At 40.2% G+C, this 21,994-nt stretch overlaps 1 protein-coding gene across 1 annotated transcript in view; it reads right to left on the bottom strand.

Moving 5' to 3' along the window:
- OCA2 (OCA2 melanosomal transmembrane protein) overlaps positions 1-21,994 on the bottom strand; it is a gene marked incomplete at its 5' end in the record, with an annotated part of 212,604 nt that overhangs the window by 38,139 nt on the left and 152,471 nt on the right. Inside the window, 2 exon segments of the mRNA NM_214094.2 lie at positions 6,015-6,119; positions 6,763-6,822. Coding sequence (NP_999259.2) covers positions 6,015-6,119; positions 6,763-6,822 — 165 coding nt within the window.

The raw sequence follows: 21,994 nt of genomic DNA, 5'->3' as shown, positions 1-21,994 counted from the left end.
TATATGCATTATAGAAGTCCCAGAAGAAGAGAGAAAGGGACAGAAAAATATTTGAAGAAATAATGACCAAAAATTTCCCAAATCTGAGGAAAGATATGAACATACATGAACTACAAGCAGGATAAATTCAAGAACACCAACATTACAACACATTATAGTCAAATTATCAAAGCCCAAAGACAAAGAGAGAGTATTGAGAGCAGCAAGAGGAGGCAACTCATCATGTACAAGAGATTACTTAAGTGATGTTACCAAAATAGTAGAGCACTAGACTTTAGTCTCCATCCTCATAGATCAGCAATTAGATAGCTATCCACAAAAATATACATAGCTCTGGAAAAAGCTCTAGATTCTACTTAAGAAACTCCAGCAACAGAACAAAAAACTTGAGAATCACCACACAAAAGGGAAGGGAAAATAGCTTCTTCATTTTGCCTACATCATCCCATTCTCCAAGCCAGCACAGCTCAGCACCAAGGGGAAATTTCCCACCTAGAAAGAATTCCCCTCACTGGGAAAAGGATAGCAGGGTGACCAACCTACTTCCTTAGCTTCTCAAGGTGCTGCACAAAGGACCCACTTTGATTTCATCCTGCCCAGAAACTGGCAAACCTGAGATGTATAGAGACAGTTAAGATCAAGGAACAAAAGCAAAGCAGAGACCACCAGTATCAACTTCACAGCAGGAGTCACTATGGCTCCTAGTGACCTGTTCTACAGATGATTCTGGTAGCTTCCACCACTGAAGAAACCAATGGCCAGAACAGCTACTGCAGAACCCGCTGAAGATTTTACTGGTTTTGTCCCACATGTGTTCATTGACACTAGCCAACTCAGTCCTTCCTGGTCCCTCCCTGCCAGGTCCCACCATAGCCTGTGGCCACCCATAGCCAGCCCAGCCCACAGCACATGTACAGATGCAAGACACCAGCCTAGAACCCTGCAGGTGATGCCCACCCCCATGTACATGCTCAAGGCTAGCTCCTCCAGCTGTGCAATTAAGCACCACTGACCCAACACCTGTCACTGCCTTCCACTGCCATGTATATACCCATGACAAGATTCTGCAGCCACAGAATCTTGTAAACCAGTACCAAAGCCCCCACAGCTGCTTGTGGAACAGGTTCAGCTCTATCTCCTGTCACTAGTCTGTACTACTCTGCTCACCTGCAGCTATCTCCTACAGTTGTGCAACCGCATGCCCCAGTGTGACTCCCCAAACTAGCCTCTACTGCCATGCACCCATGGCAAGAACCAACAGCCATGGCAGTACACACCAACAGCAGGGCCCCTGCAGCTTCCAGTGCATTTACAGTTGGCCTCAGTCCTTGTTGCTTGGACAGACCCGCACCAATATATTTGTATTTGCAACTGGCCCTTGCCACCACACAGGCCTCTGCAGCCAAGTCTGTACACACCACCATCTCTGGTCACCACTTTCATCAGCCCTGGTACCTAGCTGCAGGACACAGAGACACCACTTCAGACCACAACAGCCCTTGCAGCCTCTGTGGACCATCCAGTGTCAATGCCATGGATTCTAGCATGTTGAACCAGCAAAACACCATGTATCCTTGAATGAGAGCTGCCACATACCCTCACACTTGGTGCCTTGTGCCACTACACCCAGGTCATGGCACTCTCCAGTATGCCCCCACCTGCTGGTGAAGATACCTCCTTATTGAAGTCAGTTTGTAAAGTGTGGAAGAGGTGACTGCTTATTCAAATGTGCAAACACCTATGCCATGCTATAGGGAACATGAAGAATCAGGGAATGATGACTTCACCAAAGAAACAGAGTAAACTTCCAGTAACTGACCCCAAATAAATGGAGAGATAGGAATTATCAGACAGAGAATTCCAAATAATTGTTCTAAAGATGCTCAGAGACCTATAAGAGAACTCAAATAATTTAACAAAAACAGGAAAACAAAACAAGAATAAAACGAGAAGTTCAACAAAGAGTTCATTTTCCCCACTGCCTTTGCAGCTATAACAGGCATGGGAGTGTGCCCTTCCAATCAGACTTGAGAGGCAGGCCTAGAGAATATGGAGAAACATGACAAGGTGAGCTCAGAGTAGAGTGGAAGAGGCCCAGACACCCAGCAGTCAGCACTGGGAGAGGGAGCCCAGGCAAAGCAGCAGAAGCTGGGGGTTTCTTGGGGCAAACTCCCACCAGGCTGTTCAGAAATTCCATGAACTGTGCACTGTCTTTAGATAAACTCCTGTTCTTCTTAAACTGACTAAAGTGGATTTTATTGACTGAAACTGTTGATTGAAATGCAGATAAAACTATGCACATTACAAATAGAAAGGACCCACTAAGAGACTTAAGAATAAAATCAGCATTCAAACCAGTTGGAGGATGAGATTTATCAACCTGAAAGAAATCGTGAAATAATAAGGGAAAAAGAATCAGCAAAGAAAAAGCATAATAAATGCAAAACTATAATAAATAGAATGTGTACATGTATGTATAACTGGGTCACCATGCTGTACAGTAGAAAAAAATTGTATTGGGGAAATAACAATTAAAAAAAAAAACAGACAGAAAGTATTACTGCTAATGAGGGGAAGAGTAAAATGGCTTATAATGAAAAAAAAAATTAGGACAATCAGTATAGTCTATACCAATAAACTATACCACCCATTTGTTTCTCTCCAACAAAGAATCCAAGAGGTATTTTGCACACTGAGGTATATGGAATGGGGACCTGCTGTATAGCACAAAGAATTCTACCCAATATTCTGTAATCATCTCTGTGAAAAGACTCTGAAAGAGAATGAGTGTGTGTATGTATGTATGACAATCACTTTGTTGTAAATCAATGATACTTCAATAAAACTTAAATAAATAAATAAAATCACAGAAATAAACTCAAGTTCTCTAGTCAACACAATCATTTTAAATAGGTTAAACTAATCTCTTAAAAAAACAGAGATTATCTGCTTAGAATTTTAAAAATACATTTGTATGTTGCTTTAAAAAATACAACTGAGGAGTTCCCATTGTGGCCCAGTAGTTAACGAATCCGACTAGGAACCATGAGGTTACAGGTTCGATCCCTGGCCTTGCTCAGGGGGTTAAGGATCTGGCATTGCCATGAGCTGTGGTGTAGGTCACAGACGCGGTTCAGACCTGGCATTGCTGTGGCTCTGGCATAGGCTGGCAGCTATAGCTCTGATTAAAGCCCTAGCCTGGGAACCTCCATATGTCATGGGCGCAGCCCTAAAAAGACAAAAAAATAAATAAATAATAAAATAAAAATCATTATATAAATTTAAAATCAAAACAAAAATGCAAAACAACAACGAAAAAACAGCATACATGGGACAGAATGCTTAAAAAATAAACAAACATGCAATCAATTCCCCCCCCCAAAAAAAAAACTTTTAAAAAAGACTGGAAATAAAGAATTGGAAAAAGACAAACCAGGCAAAGGCTCAGAGCAGAGATAAAGAAACACCTTACACAACATTACACAACATGAAAGAAACCGCCATCCAGAAGAGACACAGACACAGATAATGCCTAATGCAAAAGCAGAGTAGTCAGTAAAAATGCGCTGAATTTTAAGTTGAAACAGATAAACCAATAGAATGCTCTCTTCTATCAGAACTGATGGATTAGAGAAGCAAGAAGTGAATCTAAAGAAGCTCTAACAATACAGTCAACGTGCTGTACACCCAACGTGTATAGAACTCTGTGCTCACACACAGTAATCTAGCCACAGGTAAGGTCAAAGGGCACTTCACAGGGTGTTTAAGTATGAAAGCCTACAGATCACACCCCCTTACCACCCCCAAATGAGAAAGAAGTGGTGAAAAGACAGCCAAATGAAAAGGAGGGAGGAAGGGAGCAAGGGACCTCAGTGCCAGCCCAGCTCTCTGTGTCACACACTTCCCAGGCCCCTGCATTTAGGCAGGGCTATGTGTCCACTCCCTGCCAAAGAAGTATGCCGGGTCACTTCCAAACTAAGGCAGAAACCCAAGTGACCCTCCCTGATGCAGCCACCAAAGACACCACGTGGTGAGGTCATGTGGGAGAGGTCTTTGAGCTGCGGAAAGCTGCATGCCAGCTGTGCCAGCTACTGCTTTGATATCTCAGGAGTTACTTTCCACCCATGTTGACTCACATAACCAAGATCCTTCTTTAATCCCTTCCATAGTGACATGTCCCAGATTCATGAGGGCAGCTTCCTCAGGAGAGGGAAAGAAAGAGTGATCCTGGGTTGAAGGAAGGAAAAGAGAATGTTGCCTTCATCTGTAATGCTTTGTTTCTTAAAAACAAAACAAACAAGGAAACTTAAGGCAAAGAGAATAAAAACTGTCTTATTTTGGGTATTAAGCATACATATATTTGTTATACTATCCTCTGTGATTCCCTTGATATATTTTCCTTTATTCTTTAATTTTTAAAAATTTTTATTAAAGGATAGTTGGTTTACAATGTTGTGCCAATTTCTGCTGTACAGCAAAGTGACTATATATATATATATATATATATATATATATATATATATATATACACTCATTTTCTTAAATTATCTTCCATCATGGTCTATCCCAAGAGACTGGATATAATTCTCTGTTCTATACAATAGGACCTCACTGCTTATCCATCCATTCTACATGTAATAATTTGTATCTACTAACCCCAAACTCCCCATCCATCCCACCCCCTCCCCCTTGGCAACCACAAATCTGTTATCCAATCTGTGAGTCTGTTTCTGTTTTATTAAATTTAAATTTTCAGTAACTATTAAAATTTGGGTAATGAAAATATCAAAAGTTGTCACATATTTAGAAAGTAGAGGAATCTAAATTTCCAATAATAGGGACCATCCAAGACAGTAGGGGTCCTAAAGCCTGGAAGCCCCCTGAAGGCAAGGCGAATCAGCTGTGAGCATGCAGGGCCCTGAGGAAGTGTAGAGGAAGGTTTGCTCAGGGTTACAGCTGCACTGGGTTCCAGATGTGCTGGGTCTTCTATAGACTCAATTTTAACTAAGAAAGGAATTCACACACAAGTAACCTGGCATCTCAGAAGCCTAGGACCCTGCCACTTCAGCCTGCCTCAGAGGTGTTACTGCCCCTGGTCCTTGGTGGGGCCGCTGCAATGACAGTGCCCATGGAGCTAAAAGCAGTTCATTCAATAGCACCCATATAATGTCTCTAACTCAGGCCTTCATGAAGAAATAATAATAGCCACAGAATTAGCCCAGAATTACCAAAGCCAGACCATGGAAAAACAATAGCTAGGTAACTAGAATATCAACCCAGAAAACACTGATTCCAGACAATGCATGGTGACAGAGAGTCCCACGTTCCCTAAGGTCCTGTGAGAGAGGAGTGGCCCTTCAGGTCACAAGGACAAGAGAGGAGACCCCTTGCCTGGAATCCAGCCATGAGGAGTATTTATGCACACCTTTGAGACCTCACGAGCTATGATGGGACTCCAGACTCCCATCCTACCTTAATTCTGTCATACCAGGGATGTGCAGTTCTGCCCTAAGTTGAGCACCCAGTGATATCAGAAAACACAGCAGGGACGGGACTTGATAGCCCTTTAACAGGCCTCTAATGTGGACCCCCTTCTTGACTTGGGTCAAGACTACACACAGAATTCAAAATCCTATCCCTGTCAAGTACCAGAAGCCACCTGAGCCAACTAGAATAGCTTCTGCATTTGTAGATAACAAAGGATGAACACCTTCAACCAGCCTCTGTCTTTGATGTCTTCCAACTTTCTTTGTAAAAAAATGAAAGACTGTCTTTTCCAAGAGAAGTTGTAGCTCCCAATCAGACCGGGAAACAATCAGCCACCCAGGGATTCACTGCCCCCTGCAGTTGTGGGCCCTCAGCTCCCAGCTGCTGTCTGGAATCTATCACATCTGTCCCCTAAGCCTGCAAGTACAGCAAAGGGACATGCTTGCTCTCTTCTTTGAAGGAAGGGTGAGCCCAGGCTGTCCAGGTGAAAGCTGGGCCCTCATCACATGGAGGAGACTGCGACTCACCATGGTGGCAGTGAATGGGATGTTGTCAATCAAGGACGAGGCAATGGCCGACACCCAGACTACTACGATGATGGCAGCTGCTAGGCGCTGATCTTCTGGGACCATCTGGAAGGAGCATATAAGAGCAGGGCTGCATATCATATGTGCATAGGTCACACACACTGAGGATCTGATGCGAGTACATGTGAGACTCGGAAAGGACTGCAGGTCTCCTTGTCCTTTCTCTTCTACACGAGGCGACCAAGGCAGACCCAGGTGTGTGAATAGGACCAGCTAGGCTTTCCTGATCCCTAGCAGGAGCCTGTACCAGGGTCTACAAAAAACTGAGAGGAGCAACTCCCAGCCATACTCAAGCCAACCAGTCCCTGGGGGCTGGGAGGCGGGGGTGGGGGTAGGGTGGAACAGGCAGTGTCCCCAGTCCTGATGGGACTCCAGGTGACACACTGGTCACAATGACCTCACATCCCAGCAGGGATCCAAGGCTGGACCTCTGTGCATGACTTACTGAGACTGCTGTCTCAATTGTTCTCCTTCCTAGAAAGCTTTTAACTAAAGGCTAATTGCAAAATTGCAGGTGTCTGTACTTACATATTCCTTGGAAAAAATATCTTCATCTCTAGGCTACACAGGATAAAATAGATTTCTTGCTATACTTTTAAATCATAATTAATGTGATCTATTCTTGCTGATTTTTTATATAAAAAACAAACAGTGGCTGGAGCACATTATATTGCAACATTTAATATACCTTTATTAGCAAAGCAGTCTGCTCTCCGACATACTCTATTAAGTGGAGATGTGCCAATGCCTAAAAGAAATGGATGTATGATGAGAATCAGTTCAAAACTGAGAATATAGGCAAAAATTTAAAAACATGCCTTTAAAATGAAAATAAGCAAACATAGGTAGGCCTGGGCTCTCATTTCTTTATAAAAGATTAGTTTCAAACACATGGTCTAAAAATAATTTACTAACATACATGCACACTGAAGATTCACTGAGAAAAGAGCACAGTAGCAGAGGCAAGAACTTCTCATCAACTTGTGTTAATGTCCATGTTAAATTTAAATTCAGGTGGAAGGCCATCTCTTTCTTTCTTTATGTCTTTTTTCCCATTTATTTATGTCCTTTTAGGGATGCATCCATGGAACATGGAGGTTCCCAGGCTAGGGGTCAAATCGGAGCTGGAGCCACTGGCCTATGCCACAGTCACAGCAACACCAGACCCGAGCCGTGTCTGTGACATACACCACAGCTCACAGCAAGGCTGGATCCTTAACCCACTGAGCAAGGCCAGGGGTTGAACCTGTGTCCTCTTGGATACTAGTCAGATTCGTTTCCACTGAGCCACAATGGGAACCCCACCATCTCTTTAAGATAAGTGTATAAGAGTACTGTTCATTTGCACATATGAAACACCTCTCCATACAGAATGTCCTTCAAGTAGGTTGCATTTTAAATTTCTTTTTAAGGTGAACCGTCACAAAGTTTTAGAAGAATAAAAAGAAGTGGCAATGGTTTTATTTTCACAGTATTAGACAGATTCAGAAAATTGTGTCCAGAGAAAGGTAGGAAAGAAGACTAGACAAAGGAGATAAAAATGCAGGAGCTGTTCTTCTCAGGCTGCTGCCTTCCTCCCAACCTCTGCTTCCCATGACAGATCCTGGATAAGGGACCACACATGGGGGTGACATGGTTGCTTAGCACCTCAAATGTGGCTTCTTCACTCTTATGACATCATGCTCAATGATTATAAATATTGAAAACATCAGCTTGACTATATTTAAGTATAAGTTTACAACTTCCCTACTCATTTGTAGAGCTATTTGTTAGCCTTCCTTTAAAGCTTTGGAGCCCAAATATTGGGTCTTCAATCATAATTATCAATCAAGATTGTTATCAATTAAATCATAAATATAAATCTATTCAGAGCATGGCTTTCTCAATCTCAGCACTGTGGACATTAGGAACCAGATCATTCTTTGTTTCAGAAGCCACCCTGCCCATTGTGGAATTAGACATTCATTTTAATTCAGCAGCATCCCTGGCTTCCACCCACCGGAGGTCAGTGGCAACTCCCTCTGACCCAGTGTGACAATCAAAATGTCTCCAGACAATACCAATGTCCCTATAAAATTACCTCTTGTTAAGAATCACTGCTTTGGAGTTCCCATCATGGCCCAGCAGTTAGTGAACCCAACTAGCATCCATGAGGATGCAGGTTCGATCCCTGGCCTTGCTCAGTGGGTTAAGGATCTGGTGTTGCCGTGAGCTGTGGTGTAGGTCACAGATGCAGCTTGGATGCTGCATTGTGTGGCTCTGGCATAAGCCGGCAGCTACAGCTCCGACTGGACCCCCTAACCTGGGAACTTCCATATGCCACAGGGTGCAGCCCTAAAAAGACAAAAAAAAAAAAAAAGAATCACTGATTTATAGTAATCTAAATTTTACTAAAATGAACAAAATTTTTAATTTGCACAAAATATTGAATGTAAATGAAAAAATTATTTTGTTATATACTAATGATTGAAAGAAAAGTCAGAGGTTCAAATCAGATTAAAACTTTTTGCTAGGTATCAAATAGAGATGGTATACATACATACACATACATAGATGTATACACCTTATTCTGTGTACTTAAAGACAACTATCCATTTATAGGTTTAGTGTCATAATTACCTCAAATATCACTGTCTGTGGTGTACAGTGTAAGACAAAATAAAGTTTTCAAAATACTTTATCTTTGCATCTAATAATACAGTTCAAAGTAACTGATTTCTTGGTTGGAAAAGGGGAGTCCAAATATAAGGAAAATACAAATAGCCAGTAAGTACTCCTTTATAAAACGACAAATGAAATAACCATGTAACACCTAATTCTATCAAGCCTAATGTTGTAAATATATACATATTTTACACTTCAGCAAATTAAAGATTATACACATAAGTCTCCTCCATTAATTTATATAGTGAAAAGATGATTGTGTAATATGATATAAATATGTATATTGTAGATGTGATGTAAATCCCTCACAATATGAAACATTATTCTTCTGTAGCAGCAACAAATTGCAAAAAGCTGGTTCAGTAATGACCTGAATCCCTGCCCCACTGAAATTAGAAAAAAATACAATAAATTAGTGCTACTACTTCTTTTAAAATGATGGACTAGAAAGTCTTAAGGTTCCTTCCTCAGCCAAATAAATAGATTCTGGATAAAATGCACTATTAGGGCATTACTGGATCAGCAAGACAATGTAATGTTTTCCAAGGAATCTCCTTTCCTATGAAAAAGTTCCTGTAGCTAGCTGAGAGCTAAAGACTTGAATGTCAAGGAAGAATGGAATTGTCTTGAGCTTGATGCCAACCAAGCACATAAGTCACAGCACTGAAGTCTGAGCAGCAACAAGGTCACAGGCTGAAAGAAAAATTCTCGCTGAATTGAGAGCCTTGAAACAGGTTGAAAAAATTATCCCCTGGCATCCAGCAGAAGCAGTTTCTAGAAGAAAGCACTCCACAGTAGCCTCTCTGCAGTCTCATAGATTAAGATCAAATGAAAAAAATTATAATTTAAAATCATCAAGAATACAAGAAGATAAGCAACATGAATGAGAGGAGAAATAACCAAAATAGATTTAAAACAATAGTGATAAGAATGCTAGCTGAGGAGTTCCCTTTGTGGCACAGTGGTTAACGAATCCGACTAGGAACCATGAGGTTGCGGGTTCGGTCCCTGCCCTTGCTCAGTGGGTTAACCATCCGGCATTGCCGTGAGCTGTGGTGTAGGTTGCAGATGCAGCTCAGATCCTGCATTGCTGTGGCTCTGGCATAGGCCGGTGGCTACAGCTCTGATTCGACCCCTAGCCTGGGAACCTCCATATGCCGTGGGAGCGGCCCAAGAAATAGCAAAAAGACAAAAAAAAAAAAAAAAAAAAAAAAAAAAAAGAATGCTAGCTGAATTGGGGGAAAGAATAGATAAACACAACGAGAATTTTAACAAACTAGAAAATATAAAAAGAACCAGTCAGAGCTAAAGAATACAATAACTGAAAAATGAAAAACATAATGCAAGGAAGAAAGAAAAGACTAGGTGATACAGAAGAATGCATAAGTGATATGAAAGACAGGTTAACGGAAGTCACTAAAGCAGATGAGCAAAAAAGAAAACAAATTTTTTAAATGAGCACAATTTAAAGAACCTCTCAAATGACATAAAAATATTAACATTTGATTAATAGGGGTCCAAGAAGAAGAAGAGAAGAAGGGAAGAAAATGAATTTGATGAAATTATGGCTGAAAATTTCCTAAACCTGAAGAAGCAAACAGATATCCAGACACAGGAAACACAGGCTGTCTCAAACAAGATGAACCCAAAGAAATATATGCCAACACATATCATCATTAAAATGTCAAAAGTTAAACATAAGGAAAGCTAAAGGAAGCAAGAAAACCCAAAAAGTCATGTACAAGGGAATCCTTGTAAAGCTATAACCTGATTTTTCAACAGAAACTTTTCAGGCCAAAAGGGAATAGCATGAAAATTAAAGTGATTAAAGGGAAAAACCTGCAAACTAGGATACTCTATCTAGGAAGGTTATAATTCAGGACTGAAGGAGGAAAAAAAGAATTTCTCAGACCCAAATGGAACAAGTTCATCAACACTAAAGTGATCCTAAAGGAACTGTTAAAAGTTCTCCAAGTAGAAAAGAAAAACCTACAACAGAAGTAATAATTTATAGGAAAGCAAAAAAACCTCACTAGAAAAAGCAAATATACAGTAAAAGATATGGATCAACCATTTAAATAAGCTAGTATACAGATTAGAAGATTAAAATTTCAAAATCAACAACAATAAAATTTAAAGAATAAACATGGAAATGTATATTATGCCATCAAAAACACAAAAGTAAAAAAATGTAGATCTTTTAGAATGTTTTTGAATTCAAATGACTATCAATGTAAAGCAATGCTATAGTTGTAGGTCAATATACATGAACAAATCAAATACAACAGACACACTAAAGAGAGTAACACAAGTATACCACTAAAGATAACAATCAAACTATAAGGAAAAAACAACAAAAAAGAAGAAAGGCCAAAAGGAACTACAAGAACTACTGGAAACCAATTACTAAAATGACAATAAATACATAACTATTAATAATTAGCTTAACTCTCAATGGACTAAATGTTCCCATTAAAAATCATGGGGGGAGTTCCTGTCATGGCACAGTGGAAACTAATCTGATTGGTATCCATGAGGATGTGGGTTCAATCCCTGGCTTCTCTCAGTGAGTTGGGGATCTGGCATTGCCACGAGCTGTGGTGTAGGCCGGCAGCTGTAGCTCCAATTCAACCCCTAGTCTGGGACTTCCATATGTCATGGGCGCAGCCCTAAAAAGCAAAGAACAAACAAACAAAACCCCAAAAACATAGGGGGGCTGACTAGAAAAAAACAACACACATCAGTATGTTGCTTATAAGAGACATCAGAGCTAAAGACACACACACACACACACACACACACACACACACACACACACACACACATACACACAGAGTCAGGAAATACCTAACCAAGGAAGAGAAAGACTGATATTTTGAAAACTATAAAACACTGATAAAGGAAACTGAAGATGATACAAAGAAATAGAAAAAATATTCCATGTTCACGGGCTGGAAGAATTTATATTATTAAAATGGCAGAGAGGAGACAAGATGGCGGAGGAGTAAGGGGACACGCTCGCCCTCTCCCACAAACACAACAAAAAAAGCACATCTACAGGATAAATGACTTGCACAGAACAGCAACCAATCGCTGGCAGAAGAACCTAAACTCCAATAACGGCAAGAAGTTCATGACATTACTAGGCAAAACAAGAGAAAAGAGGAGAGTGAGAAAAGAGGAGAGTGAGAGAAGGTGAATCCAAGATGGACGGGCGCTCCCGAAAGGGAACTGAGGAGGAGAAAGGGATCCCACACCCTGGAAAGTCAACTACTCGGGGGAAAGATCAAACGAACCAGAGGAATCTCCAGAGGCAGAGAAGAGTGTAGCAGTAAGTTGGAGTACTGAAAAGCAGATCGAGAACCAAACGGACCATCTGAACTACGGGCACAGTCACCAAAAATTGAGACGCCTGGGTGGGGGCTGGGCACTGAGACCTCGGCTCCAGAGGTTAGTCCCTGGGAAAGGGCAGGGGGGGGCGGGTGGAGCAGAGACTGCTTGAGAGGTCTAGAAACCGGTCTGTCAAGTTTGACGGGACAGAGACTGCCTGGGAGACTAGAAAACAAAGCTGTCGCAGAGGAAGGGAACAATACTCTAGGGGCAGGAAAGTGGAAAGCCACATCAGAGGGAACCTGGGAGAAGAGCCTGGTCGGTGCCCGTGCTGGGGAGGGGAGAGAAGAAGGGGTAGGTCCCCATAGAATACTCCCCATGCCACAGCAAGCTTACAGGCCCGCTAGCTAGAAGAAAGCTGTGCTTCCCAGTGCATCCCCTCCCCACATCCCCACCACCCCCTACACTCTTGTGGGACACAGGGCTGCCTGCCATCCGGGAGGGCTGGCCTCAACAATTGCCTGAAGCCTACCACCACAGGGGCTGTCCCTGGCACAGGCCTGCTTGCCCTTTGGAGGGGCTACACCTCCGCAGAGCAGCACCAAACACCACCAGCCCCCGAGAAAAGGCCTGCAACCCAGAAAAGCTAGAACAAGCCTAGCCAGGCCGTGAAAAGATCTGCCTCATTCTCGGACGGTCTTTCTGAGTTGGGCTGCCCTGGGGAGGAGCCTCTTGGGTTTTCAGCGGCCCTGCTAGCCGCCCAAGTGCTCAAGGGGTGCTGACCTCTCATGGATCAGCTGCATAGGACTGCCAGCTCCAGGCAGGACCCCCTGCAGCCCAGAAAAACTGCAACAAGCCTGGCTGGTCTGTGAAAAGATCTGCCTAATTCTCAGACGGTCTTTTTGAGTCAGGCTGCCCTGGGGAGGAGCCTCTTGGGTTGGCAGCGGCACAGCTAGCCTCCCAAGCACCCAGAGGCTGCCAAGCTCCAGCGGATCAGCTGCATAGGACTGCCAGCTCCAGGCAGAACCCCCTGCAGCCCAGAAAAGCTGCAACAAGCCTGGCTGGGCCGTGAAAAGATCTCAGACGGTCTTTCTGAGTCAGGCTGCCCTGGGGAGGAGCCTCTTGGGTTTTCAGCGGCCCTGCTACCCGCCCAGGCCTCAGGGGGTGCCACACTCCCGTGGAATAGCTGCTCAGCACCACCAGCCCCCTGGAAGAGCCCCTGCAGCCCAGAAAAGCTACAACAAGCTTGGCCAGACAGTGAAAAGATCTGCCTACATTCTCAGGCCGTCCTTCTGAGTTGGGCTGCCCTAGGGAAGAGCCTCTTAGGTTCTCAGTGACCCAGATAGCTGCTCCAGCCCTCAGTGGGTGCTGTACTCCTGAGGAACAGCTATCCAACACCACCAAACCCCTGCAAGAACCCCACAGCCTAAAAACACCAGAGCAAGCTCTGCCTGACCGAGTGAAATCTGCTACCATCGTGGTGTGGACCTCCCAGTCCTGTCTGCCTTCAGGAAGTCCTCCTTTGCTTCAAAGAGACCCTGTTAGCCCCATCAACACTCCAGAAAATCCACACTGCCTCAAAAAAGACTGACCAACAACACCAGCCCTCAGGAAATATTCCATGGCAGTGACAAGGCAAACACTGCCCGGTCACGGACAGTACAACTCCCTCAGGAGAAAGAAAAAAACAAGCAAGATGAAGAAGCTGAGAAACCACCCCCAGTCAAACCAACAGGAGAACTCACCTAAAACAGTCAACAATGAAACAGATCTCGGCAGTCTGACAGACCTGGAGTTCAAAAGAGAAATAGTGAAAACGCTGAAGGAATTAAGAGAAGATATGAACAGTAATGCAGACACCCTCAGAAAGGAACTAGAAAATATAAGGAGGAGCCAAGAAAAACTAGAACATTCATTTGCAGAGATACAAACTGAACTAAGGGCAGTAAAAACCAGAATGAATAATGCAGAAGAATGAATCAGTGATATGGAAGATAGAATAATGGAAATCACACAATCGGGTCAGCAGACAGAAAACCGAAAAAAAAAATTGGAAAGCAATATAAGAGACCTATGGGGTAATATAAAGTCGGCCAATCTACGCATAATAGGAATTCCAGGAGGAGTAGAAAAAGATAAGGGAATGGAAAATATATTTGAAGAAATTATTGCTGGAAACTTCCCAAATCTAAAGGATACTGGGTTCAAGATCAGGAAGCACAGAGGGCGTCAAACAAGTTGAACCCAAATAGACCCACACCCAGACACATTATAATAAAAATGGCAAAAGTTAGTGATAAAGAGAGGATCCTAAAGGCAGCAAGAGAAAAGCAGAATGTTACCTATAAGGGAACCCCCATAAGATTATTAAAAAGAAAGAAGGAAACGGAAGAAAATAGAAAAAAAAAAAAAGAAGAAGAAGAAGAACTAGGGCTGAGGAAACTGCAATCAGAGAGCAGTCACTCAAATAAGCCAGCATACAGATTTAATCATGAACATGCTTCAAACAAAATAAAATTAAAAAGAAAAAAAATAAAAAAGAGTCATCAAAACCATAAAATGTGGGCAAGGGATGTTAGGAAGTAAATAACCCTTTTTGTTTGTTTGTATGTTTCTCTTCTTAATTTTAATATAGTAGTGAAGTGTTTGAACTTACAGGACCATCAAGCTAAAACACACAATTATAGGAAAGGGTAAGCATATTTAAAAAACAGGGCAACCACAAGCCAAAACCAAATATTGCATTCGCAAAAAATGAAAAAAAAATAGACTCAAGCAGATAATAACAGGAGACCATCCAACCAAAAAAAAAAAAAAAAAAAAAAAAACGGGAAGAATGGAGAACCATAGAATCAACTGGAACACGAGGTTCAAAATGGCATTAAATAATCATCTATCAATTATCACCTTAAATGTCAATGGACTGAATGCCCCAATCAAAAGACACAGAGTGGCTGAGTGGATAAAAAGGCAAAAACCTTCAATATGCTGCCTACAAGAAACCCACCTTAGGACAAAGGATACATATAGACTGAAAGTGAAAGGGTGGGGAAAAATATTTCACGCCAATAGACATGACAGAAAAGCAGGAGTCGCAACACTCATATCAGACAAAATAGACTTTAAAACAAAAGACATAAAGAAAGACAAAGAAGGACACTACTTAATGATTAAGGGATCCATCCAAGGAGAGGATGTTACTATCGTCAACATATATGCCCCAAATATAGGAGCACCCAGATACATACAACAAATATTAACAGACATAAAGGGAGATATTGATGAGAATACAATCATAGTAGGAGACCTTAATACCCCCCTCACATCAATGGACAGATCCTCTAGACAGAAAACCAATAAAGCAACAGAGATCCTAAAGGAAACAATAGAAAAATTAGACTTAATTGATATCTTCAGGACACTACATCCAAAAAAATCAGAATACATATTCTTCTTAAATGCTCATGGGACATTCTCAAGAATCGAACACATATTGGGATACAAAGCTAACCTCAATAAATTTAGGAGCATAGAAATTATTTCAAGTATTTTCTCTGACCACAATGCCATGAAACTAGAAATCAACCATGGGAAAAGCAAAGAGAAAAAACCTACTACATGGAGACTAAACAACATGCTACTAGAAAACCAATGGGTCAATGAGGAAATCAAGAAGGAAATTAAAAACTACCTTGAAACAAATGATAATGAAGACACAACCTCTCAAAATCTATGGGATGCTGCGAAAGAAGTGCTCAGGGGGAAATTTACAGCAATACAGGCCTTTCTCAAAAAAGAAGAAAGATCCCAAATTGACAACTTAACCCTCCACCTAAACGAATTAGAAAAGGAAGAACAAAAAAGTCCTAAAGTCAGCAGAAGGAAGGGAATGATAAAGATCAAAGAGGAAATCAATCAAATAGAGACTCAAAAAACAATAGAGAAAATTAATAAAACCAAGAGCTGGTTCTTTGAAAAGGTGAACAAAATTGACAAACCCCTGGCCAGACTCACTAAAAAGAGGAGAGAAAGAACCCAGATAACCAAAATTATAAATGGAAAAGGAGAAATCACAACAGATACAGCAGAAATACAAAAAACCATAAGAGAATACTATGAACAACTGTATGGCAACAAGTTTGACAATCTGGAAGAAATGGACAATTTTCTAGAATCTTACAGCCTGCCAAAACTGAATCAAAAAGAAACAGACCAACTGAACAGACCCATCACTAGAAATGAAATTGAAGAGGTCATAAAATCACTCCCTACAAATAAAAGTCCAGGACCAGATGGCTTCACAGGCGAATTCTATCAAACATATAAAGAGGAATTGGTGCCCATCCTCCTTAAACTCTTTCAAAAGGTTGAAGAAGAAGGAATACTCCCAAAGACATTCTATGAGGCCACCATCACCCTAATACCAAAACCAGACAGAGATACCACCAAAAAAGAAAACTATCGGCCAATATCTTTGATGAATATAGATGCAAAAATTCTCAACAATATCTTAGCCAACCGAATCCAACAACATATCAAAAAAATTATACACCATGACCAGGTAGGGTTCATCCCAGGTTCACAAGGATGGTTCAACATACGCAAATCAATCAATGTCATACACCACATTAACAAAAAAAAAGTCAAAAATCATATGATCATCTCAATAGATGCAGAAAAAGCATTTGACAAAGTCCAACATCCATTCATGATCAAGACCCTCGCCAAAGTGGGTATAGAGGGAACATTCCTGAACATAATCAAAGCCATTTATGACAAACCCACAGCAAATATAATACTCAATGGGGAAAAGCTGAAAGCCTTCTCACTCAAATCTGGAACAAGACAGGGAGGCCCACTCTCACCACTGCTCTTCAACATAGTTTTGGAGGTCCTAGCCACAGCAATTAGACAAACAAAAGAAACAAAAGGCATCCATATAGGAAGAGAAGAGATCAAACTGTCACTGTATGCAGATGACATGATACTATACCTAAAAAACCCTAAGCACTCAACCCAAAAACTACTTGAACTGATCAACAAATTCAGCAAAGTAGCAGGATAGAAGATTAACATTCAGAAGTCAGCTGCATTTCTGTATACCAACAATGAAATATTAGAAAAGGAATACAAAAATAGATACCTTTTAAAATTGCACCTCACAAAATCAAATACCTCGGAATACACCTCACCAAGGAGGTAAAGGACCTATATGCCGAGAACTATAAAACTTTAATCAAAGAAATCAAAGAAGATGTAAAGAAATGGAAAGATATTCCATGTTCCTAGATTGGAAAAATCAATATTGTGAAAATGGCCATACTACCCAAAGCAATCTACAGATTCAATGCAATCCCTATCAAATTACCCATGAGATTTTTCACAGAACTAGAACAAACAATCCAAACATTTATATGGAACAACAAAAGACCCAGAATCGCCAAAGCAATCCTGAGAAACAACAACCAAGTGGGAGGCATAACTCTCCCAGACTTCAAGAAATACTACAAAGCCACAGTCATCAAAACAGTGTGGTACTGGTATCAAAACAGACAGACAGACCAATGGAATAGAATAGGGAACCCAGAAATAAACCCTGACACCTATGGTCAATTAATCTTTGACAAGGGAGGCAAGAACATAAAATGGGAAAAAGACAGTCTATTCAGCAAGAATTGCTGGGAAACCTGGACAGCTGCATGCAAAACAATGAAACTAGAACACACCCTCACACCATGCACAAAAATAAACTCCAAATGGCTGAAAGACTTAAATATACGACAGGACACCCTCAAACTCCTAGAAGAAAACATAGGCAAAACACTCTCTGACATCAACATCATGAATATTTTCTCAGGTCAGTCTCCCAAAGCAATAGAAATTAGAGCAAAAATAAACCCATGGGACCTCAGCAAACTGAAAAGCTTTTGCACAGCAAAGGAAACTCAAAAGAAAACAATAAGACAACTTTCAGAATGGGAGAAAATAGTTTCAAATGATTCAACCGACAAGGGCTTAATCTCTAGAATATATAAACAACTTATACAACCCAATAGCAAAAAAGCCAATCAATCAATGGAAAAATGGGCAAAAGACCTGAATAGACATTTCTCCAAAGAACATATACAGATGGCCAAAAAAACACATGAAAAAATGCTCAACATCACTGATCATAAGAGAAATGCAAATCAAAACTACCATGAGTTACCACCTCACACCAGTCAGAATGGCCATCATTAATAAGTCCACAAATAACAAGTGCTGGAGGGGCTGTGGAGAAAAGGGAACCCTTCTGCACTGTTGGTGGGAATGTAAACTGGTACAGCCAGTATGGAGAACAGTTTGGAGATACCTTAGAAATCTATACATAGAACTTCCCTATGACCCTGCAATCCCACTCTTGGGCATCTATCCGGACAAAACTCTACTTAAAAGAGACACATGCACCCGCATGTTCATTGCAGCCCTATTCACAATAGCCAGGACATGGAAACAACCCAAATGTCCATCGACAGATGATTGGATTCGGAAGAAGTGGTATATATACACAATGGAATACTACTCAGCCATAAAAAAGGATGACATAATGCCATTTGCAGCAACATGGATGGAACTAGAGAATCTCATACTGAGTGAAATGAGCCAGAAAGACAAAGACAAATACCATATGATATCACTTATAACTGGAATCTAATATCCAGCACAAATGAACATCTCCTCAGAAAAGAAAATCATGGACTTGGAGAAGAGACTTGTGGTTGCCTGATGGGAGGGGGAGAGAGTGGGAGGGATCGGGAGCTTGGGCTTATCAGACACAACTTAGAATAGATTTACAAGGAGATCCTGCTGAATAGCATTGAGAACTTTGTCTAGATACTCATGTTGCAACAGAACAAAGGGTGGGGAAAAACTGTAATTGCAATGTATACATGTAAGGATAACTTGATCCCCTTGCTGTACAGTGGGAAAATAAAAAAAAAAAAATTTTAATTTAAAAAATGGCCATACTATCCAAAGCAACCTATAGATTTAACACAATCCCTATCAAAATACTCACAATTTTTTTTATAAAACTAGAAAAAGAATCCTAAAATTTATTATCCAAATACAAAAGACCCTGAATATCTAAAGCAACAGTGATACTAAAGAACAAACCTGGAGGTATCACATGCTCTGCCTTCAGAATATAATTAAAAGCTACAATAATCAAAGATGTCTGGTATTCACATAAAAACAGACATTTAGATCAATGGAATAGCATAGAAAACAGAAGTCAGCCCATGCACTTATAGTTAATTAATCTATGACAAAGGAGGGAGGAGCATATAATGGGTGAAAAGACAGTTTCTTCAATAAGTGGTGTTGGGAAAACTGAACAGGTACATGTAAAAGAATGAAATTAGAACATTTTCTCACTCCATAGACAAAAATAAACTCAAAATGGATTAAGACCTAAAAGTAAGACCTGAAACCATACAAATCTTGGAAGAAAACAGGCAGAACACTCTTTGATATAAATAGTAACAATATTTTTTGGATCTGTCTCCTAAGGCAAAGGAAACAAAAATAAATGGGACCTACTTAAATATACATTCTCCAGGAGAGTTCACAGGCTAGTTCTCCGTAAATTTAAGAAAACTTAAATCATATCAATCATATTTTTTTACCAAAATTTTATAAGATTATAAATCAACTACATGGAAAAAACTACCAAAAAATACACACATGTGGAGGCTAAAAAATATGCTACTAAACAGCCTGTTGGTCACTGAAGAGATCAAAGAAGAAATTTTTTTTTGTCTTTTTGCCATTTTCTTGGGCCTCTCTCATGGCATATGGAGGGTCTCAGGCTAGGGGTCGAATCGGAGCTGTAGCTGCTGGCCTATGCCAGAGCCACAACAACACGGGATCTGAGCCAAGTCTGCGACTGACACCACAGATCACAGCAATGCTGGATCGTTAATCCACTGAGCAAGGCCAGGGATTGAACCCGCAACCTCATGGTTCCTAGTCAGATTCGTTAACCACTGCGCCACGACAAGAACTCCCAAAGAGGAAACGTTTTAAAAATACCTGGGGACAAATTAAAATGGAAACAGAAAAATCTAAAAATGTATGGTACAAATATAAGCAATTCTAGGAAGGAAGTTTAAATCAATACAAGCTTATCCCAGAAAACAGACAAAATAATCTCAAACAACCTAACTTTATACCTAAGGAACTAGAAAAAGAACAACAAGAGCAAGAGCAAATAAGGTAAAAGAAATCATAAAGGTCAGATCAGAAATAAATGGAACAGAGTTGAAAATAACAATGGAAAAGTGAGTATAAAAGGAACACACTTCAACATAGTAAAGGCCATACATGATAAACTCAAGGCAAATGTCATACTTAATGCTGAAAATATGAAAGTATGTCCTTTGAGATCAAGAATGACACAAGGATACCCACTCTCACCACTTTTATTTGACCTAGTGTTGGAAGTCCTGGCCACAGCAATCAGATAAGAAAAAGAAATAAAAGGAAGCCAAAATGGAAAGGAAAATGTAAAACCATCACTGTTTTCAGAAAACGTGATACTATACTGTATCTATACAGATAACATGACACTGTAAGAGGAAATCCTACAGACATCACCAAAAACTACCAGAAATCATCAATGAATTTGGCAATGTTCCAATATTCAAAATTAATAATAGCGAAATCTCTTGCATTTCTATATACTAACAATAAACTTTCAGAAACAATTAAGAAAACAATCCAATTTATAATTGAATCAAGAGGGAAAAAAATCTCCAGTAATAAATTTGAGATGCTGAAAGTCCTATACTAGGAACTATCAGACACTGATGAAAGAAACTGAAGATGACACAAACAGATGGAAAGTATACCATTCTTGTATATTTGAAAAATTAATCTAATTAAAATAATACTGCTGAAGACAATCTACAGATTCAATGTAGCTGCTCTCAAAACACCAATGTCATTTTCAACAGAACTAGAGAAAAGAATTCTAAAATTTGTACAGAATCATATAAGATCTCGAAATAGCCAAAGCAATCTTGAGAGAAAAGAACAAAGCTGGTGGTATCAAGCTCCTGATTTCAAACATACTATAAGGCTATATTAATCAAACCATACTATAAGGCTACAGTTTTAAAGCACAAACCCCAACACATAGATCAATGGAATAGAAAAGAAAGCTCATAAATTAACCCACATTTATATGGGCAATTAATCTACTAGAAAAGAGGCAAGAATATACAATGGGGAAGAACAATCTTTTCAATAAATGGTATTGAGAAAACTGAACAGCTACATGCAAAAGAACCATACTGGACTACTATTAGATCAGGCACAAAAATTAACTCAAAGTGAATTAAAGACTTAAATGTAAGACCTGAAACCATAAAACTTCTAGAAGAAAATGTAGGTATTATGCTCGTGACATTTTTCTTGGTAATATTTTTTGGATAAGTTTCCACAGGCAATGGAAACAAAAGCAAAAATAAATACACTGACCACGACTAACTAAAAATCTTTTGCACAGAACAGGAAATTATCAACAAAATGAAAAGGCTACCTATTTAATGGAAGAAAATATTTGTGCATGATATATATGATAAGGGGTAAATATAAAAAAATCCATGCTGTACAGCAGAAAAAAAAGGTAAAAACTCAAAAAAATTTGCACTTCCCTGAAAAAAAATATTAAAAATCCAAATAACTCATACAACTCAGTATCAAAAAACAAACTCAATTAAAAAATGGGCAGAAGACTTGAACAGGCATGTTTCCAAAGAAGACATACAGATGGCCAAGAAACATGTGAAAAGATGCTCAATATCACACATCATCAGGGAAATCAAATTAAACCATCATGAGATATCACCTCACATATGTCAGAATGGCTACTATTAAAAAGT

This window comes from Sus scrofa, chromosome 15 (genome assembly GCF_054392235.1).
Source record: "Sus scrofa isolate SSC_HxYL_T2T_F1_AM1 chromosome 15, Sscrofa_HxYL_maternal_Yorkshire_Landrace_v2.0, whole genome shotgun sequence".
Taxonomy (NCBI): domain Eukaryota; kingdom Metazoa; phylum Chordata; class Mammalia; order Artiodactyla; family Suidae; genus Sus; species Sus scrofa.
Note: the sequence above shows the minus strand (reverse complement) of the source record. Positions and strands in the feature narration are given on the sequence as shown.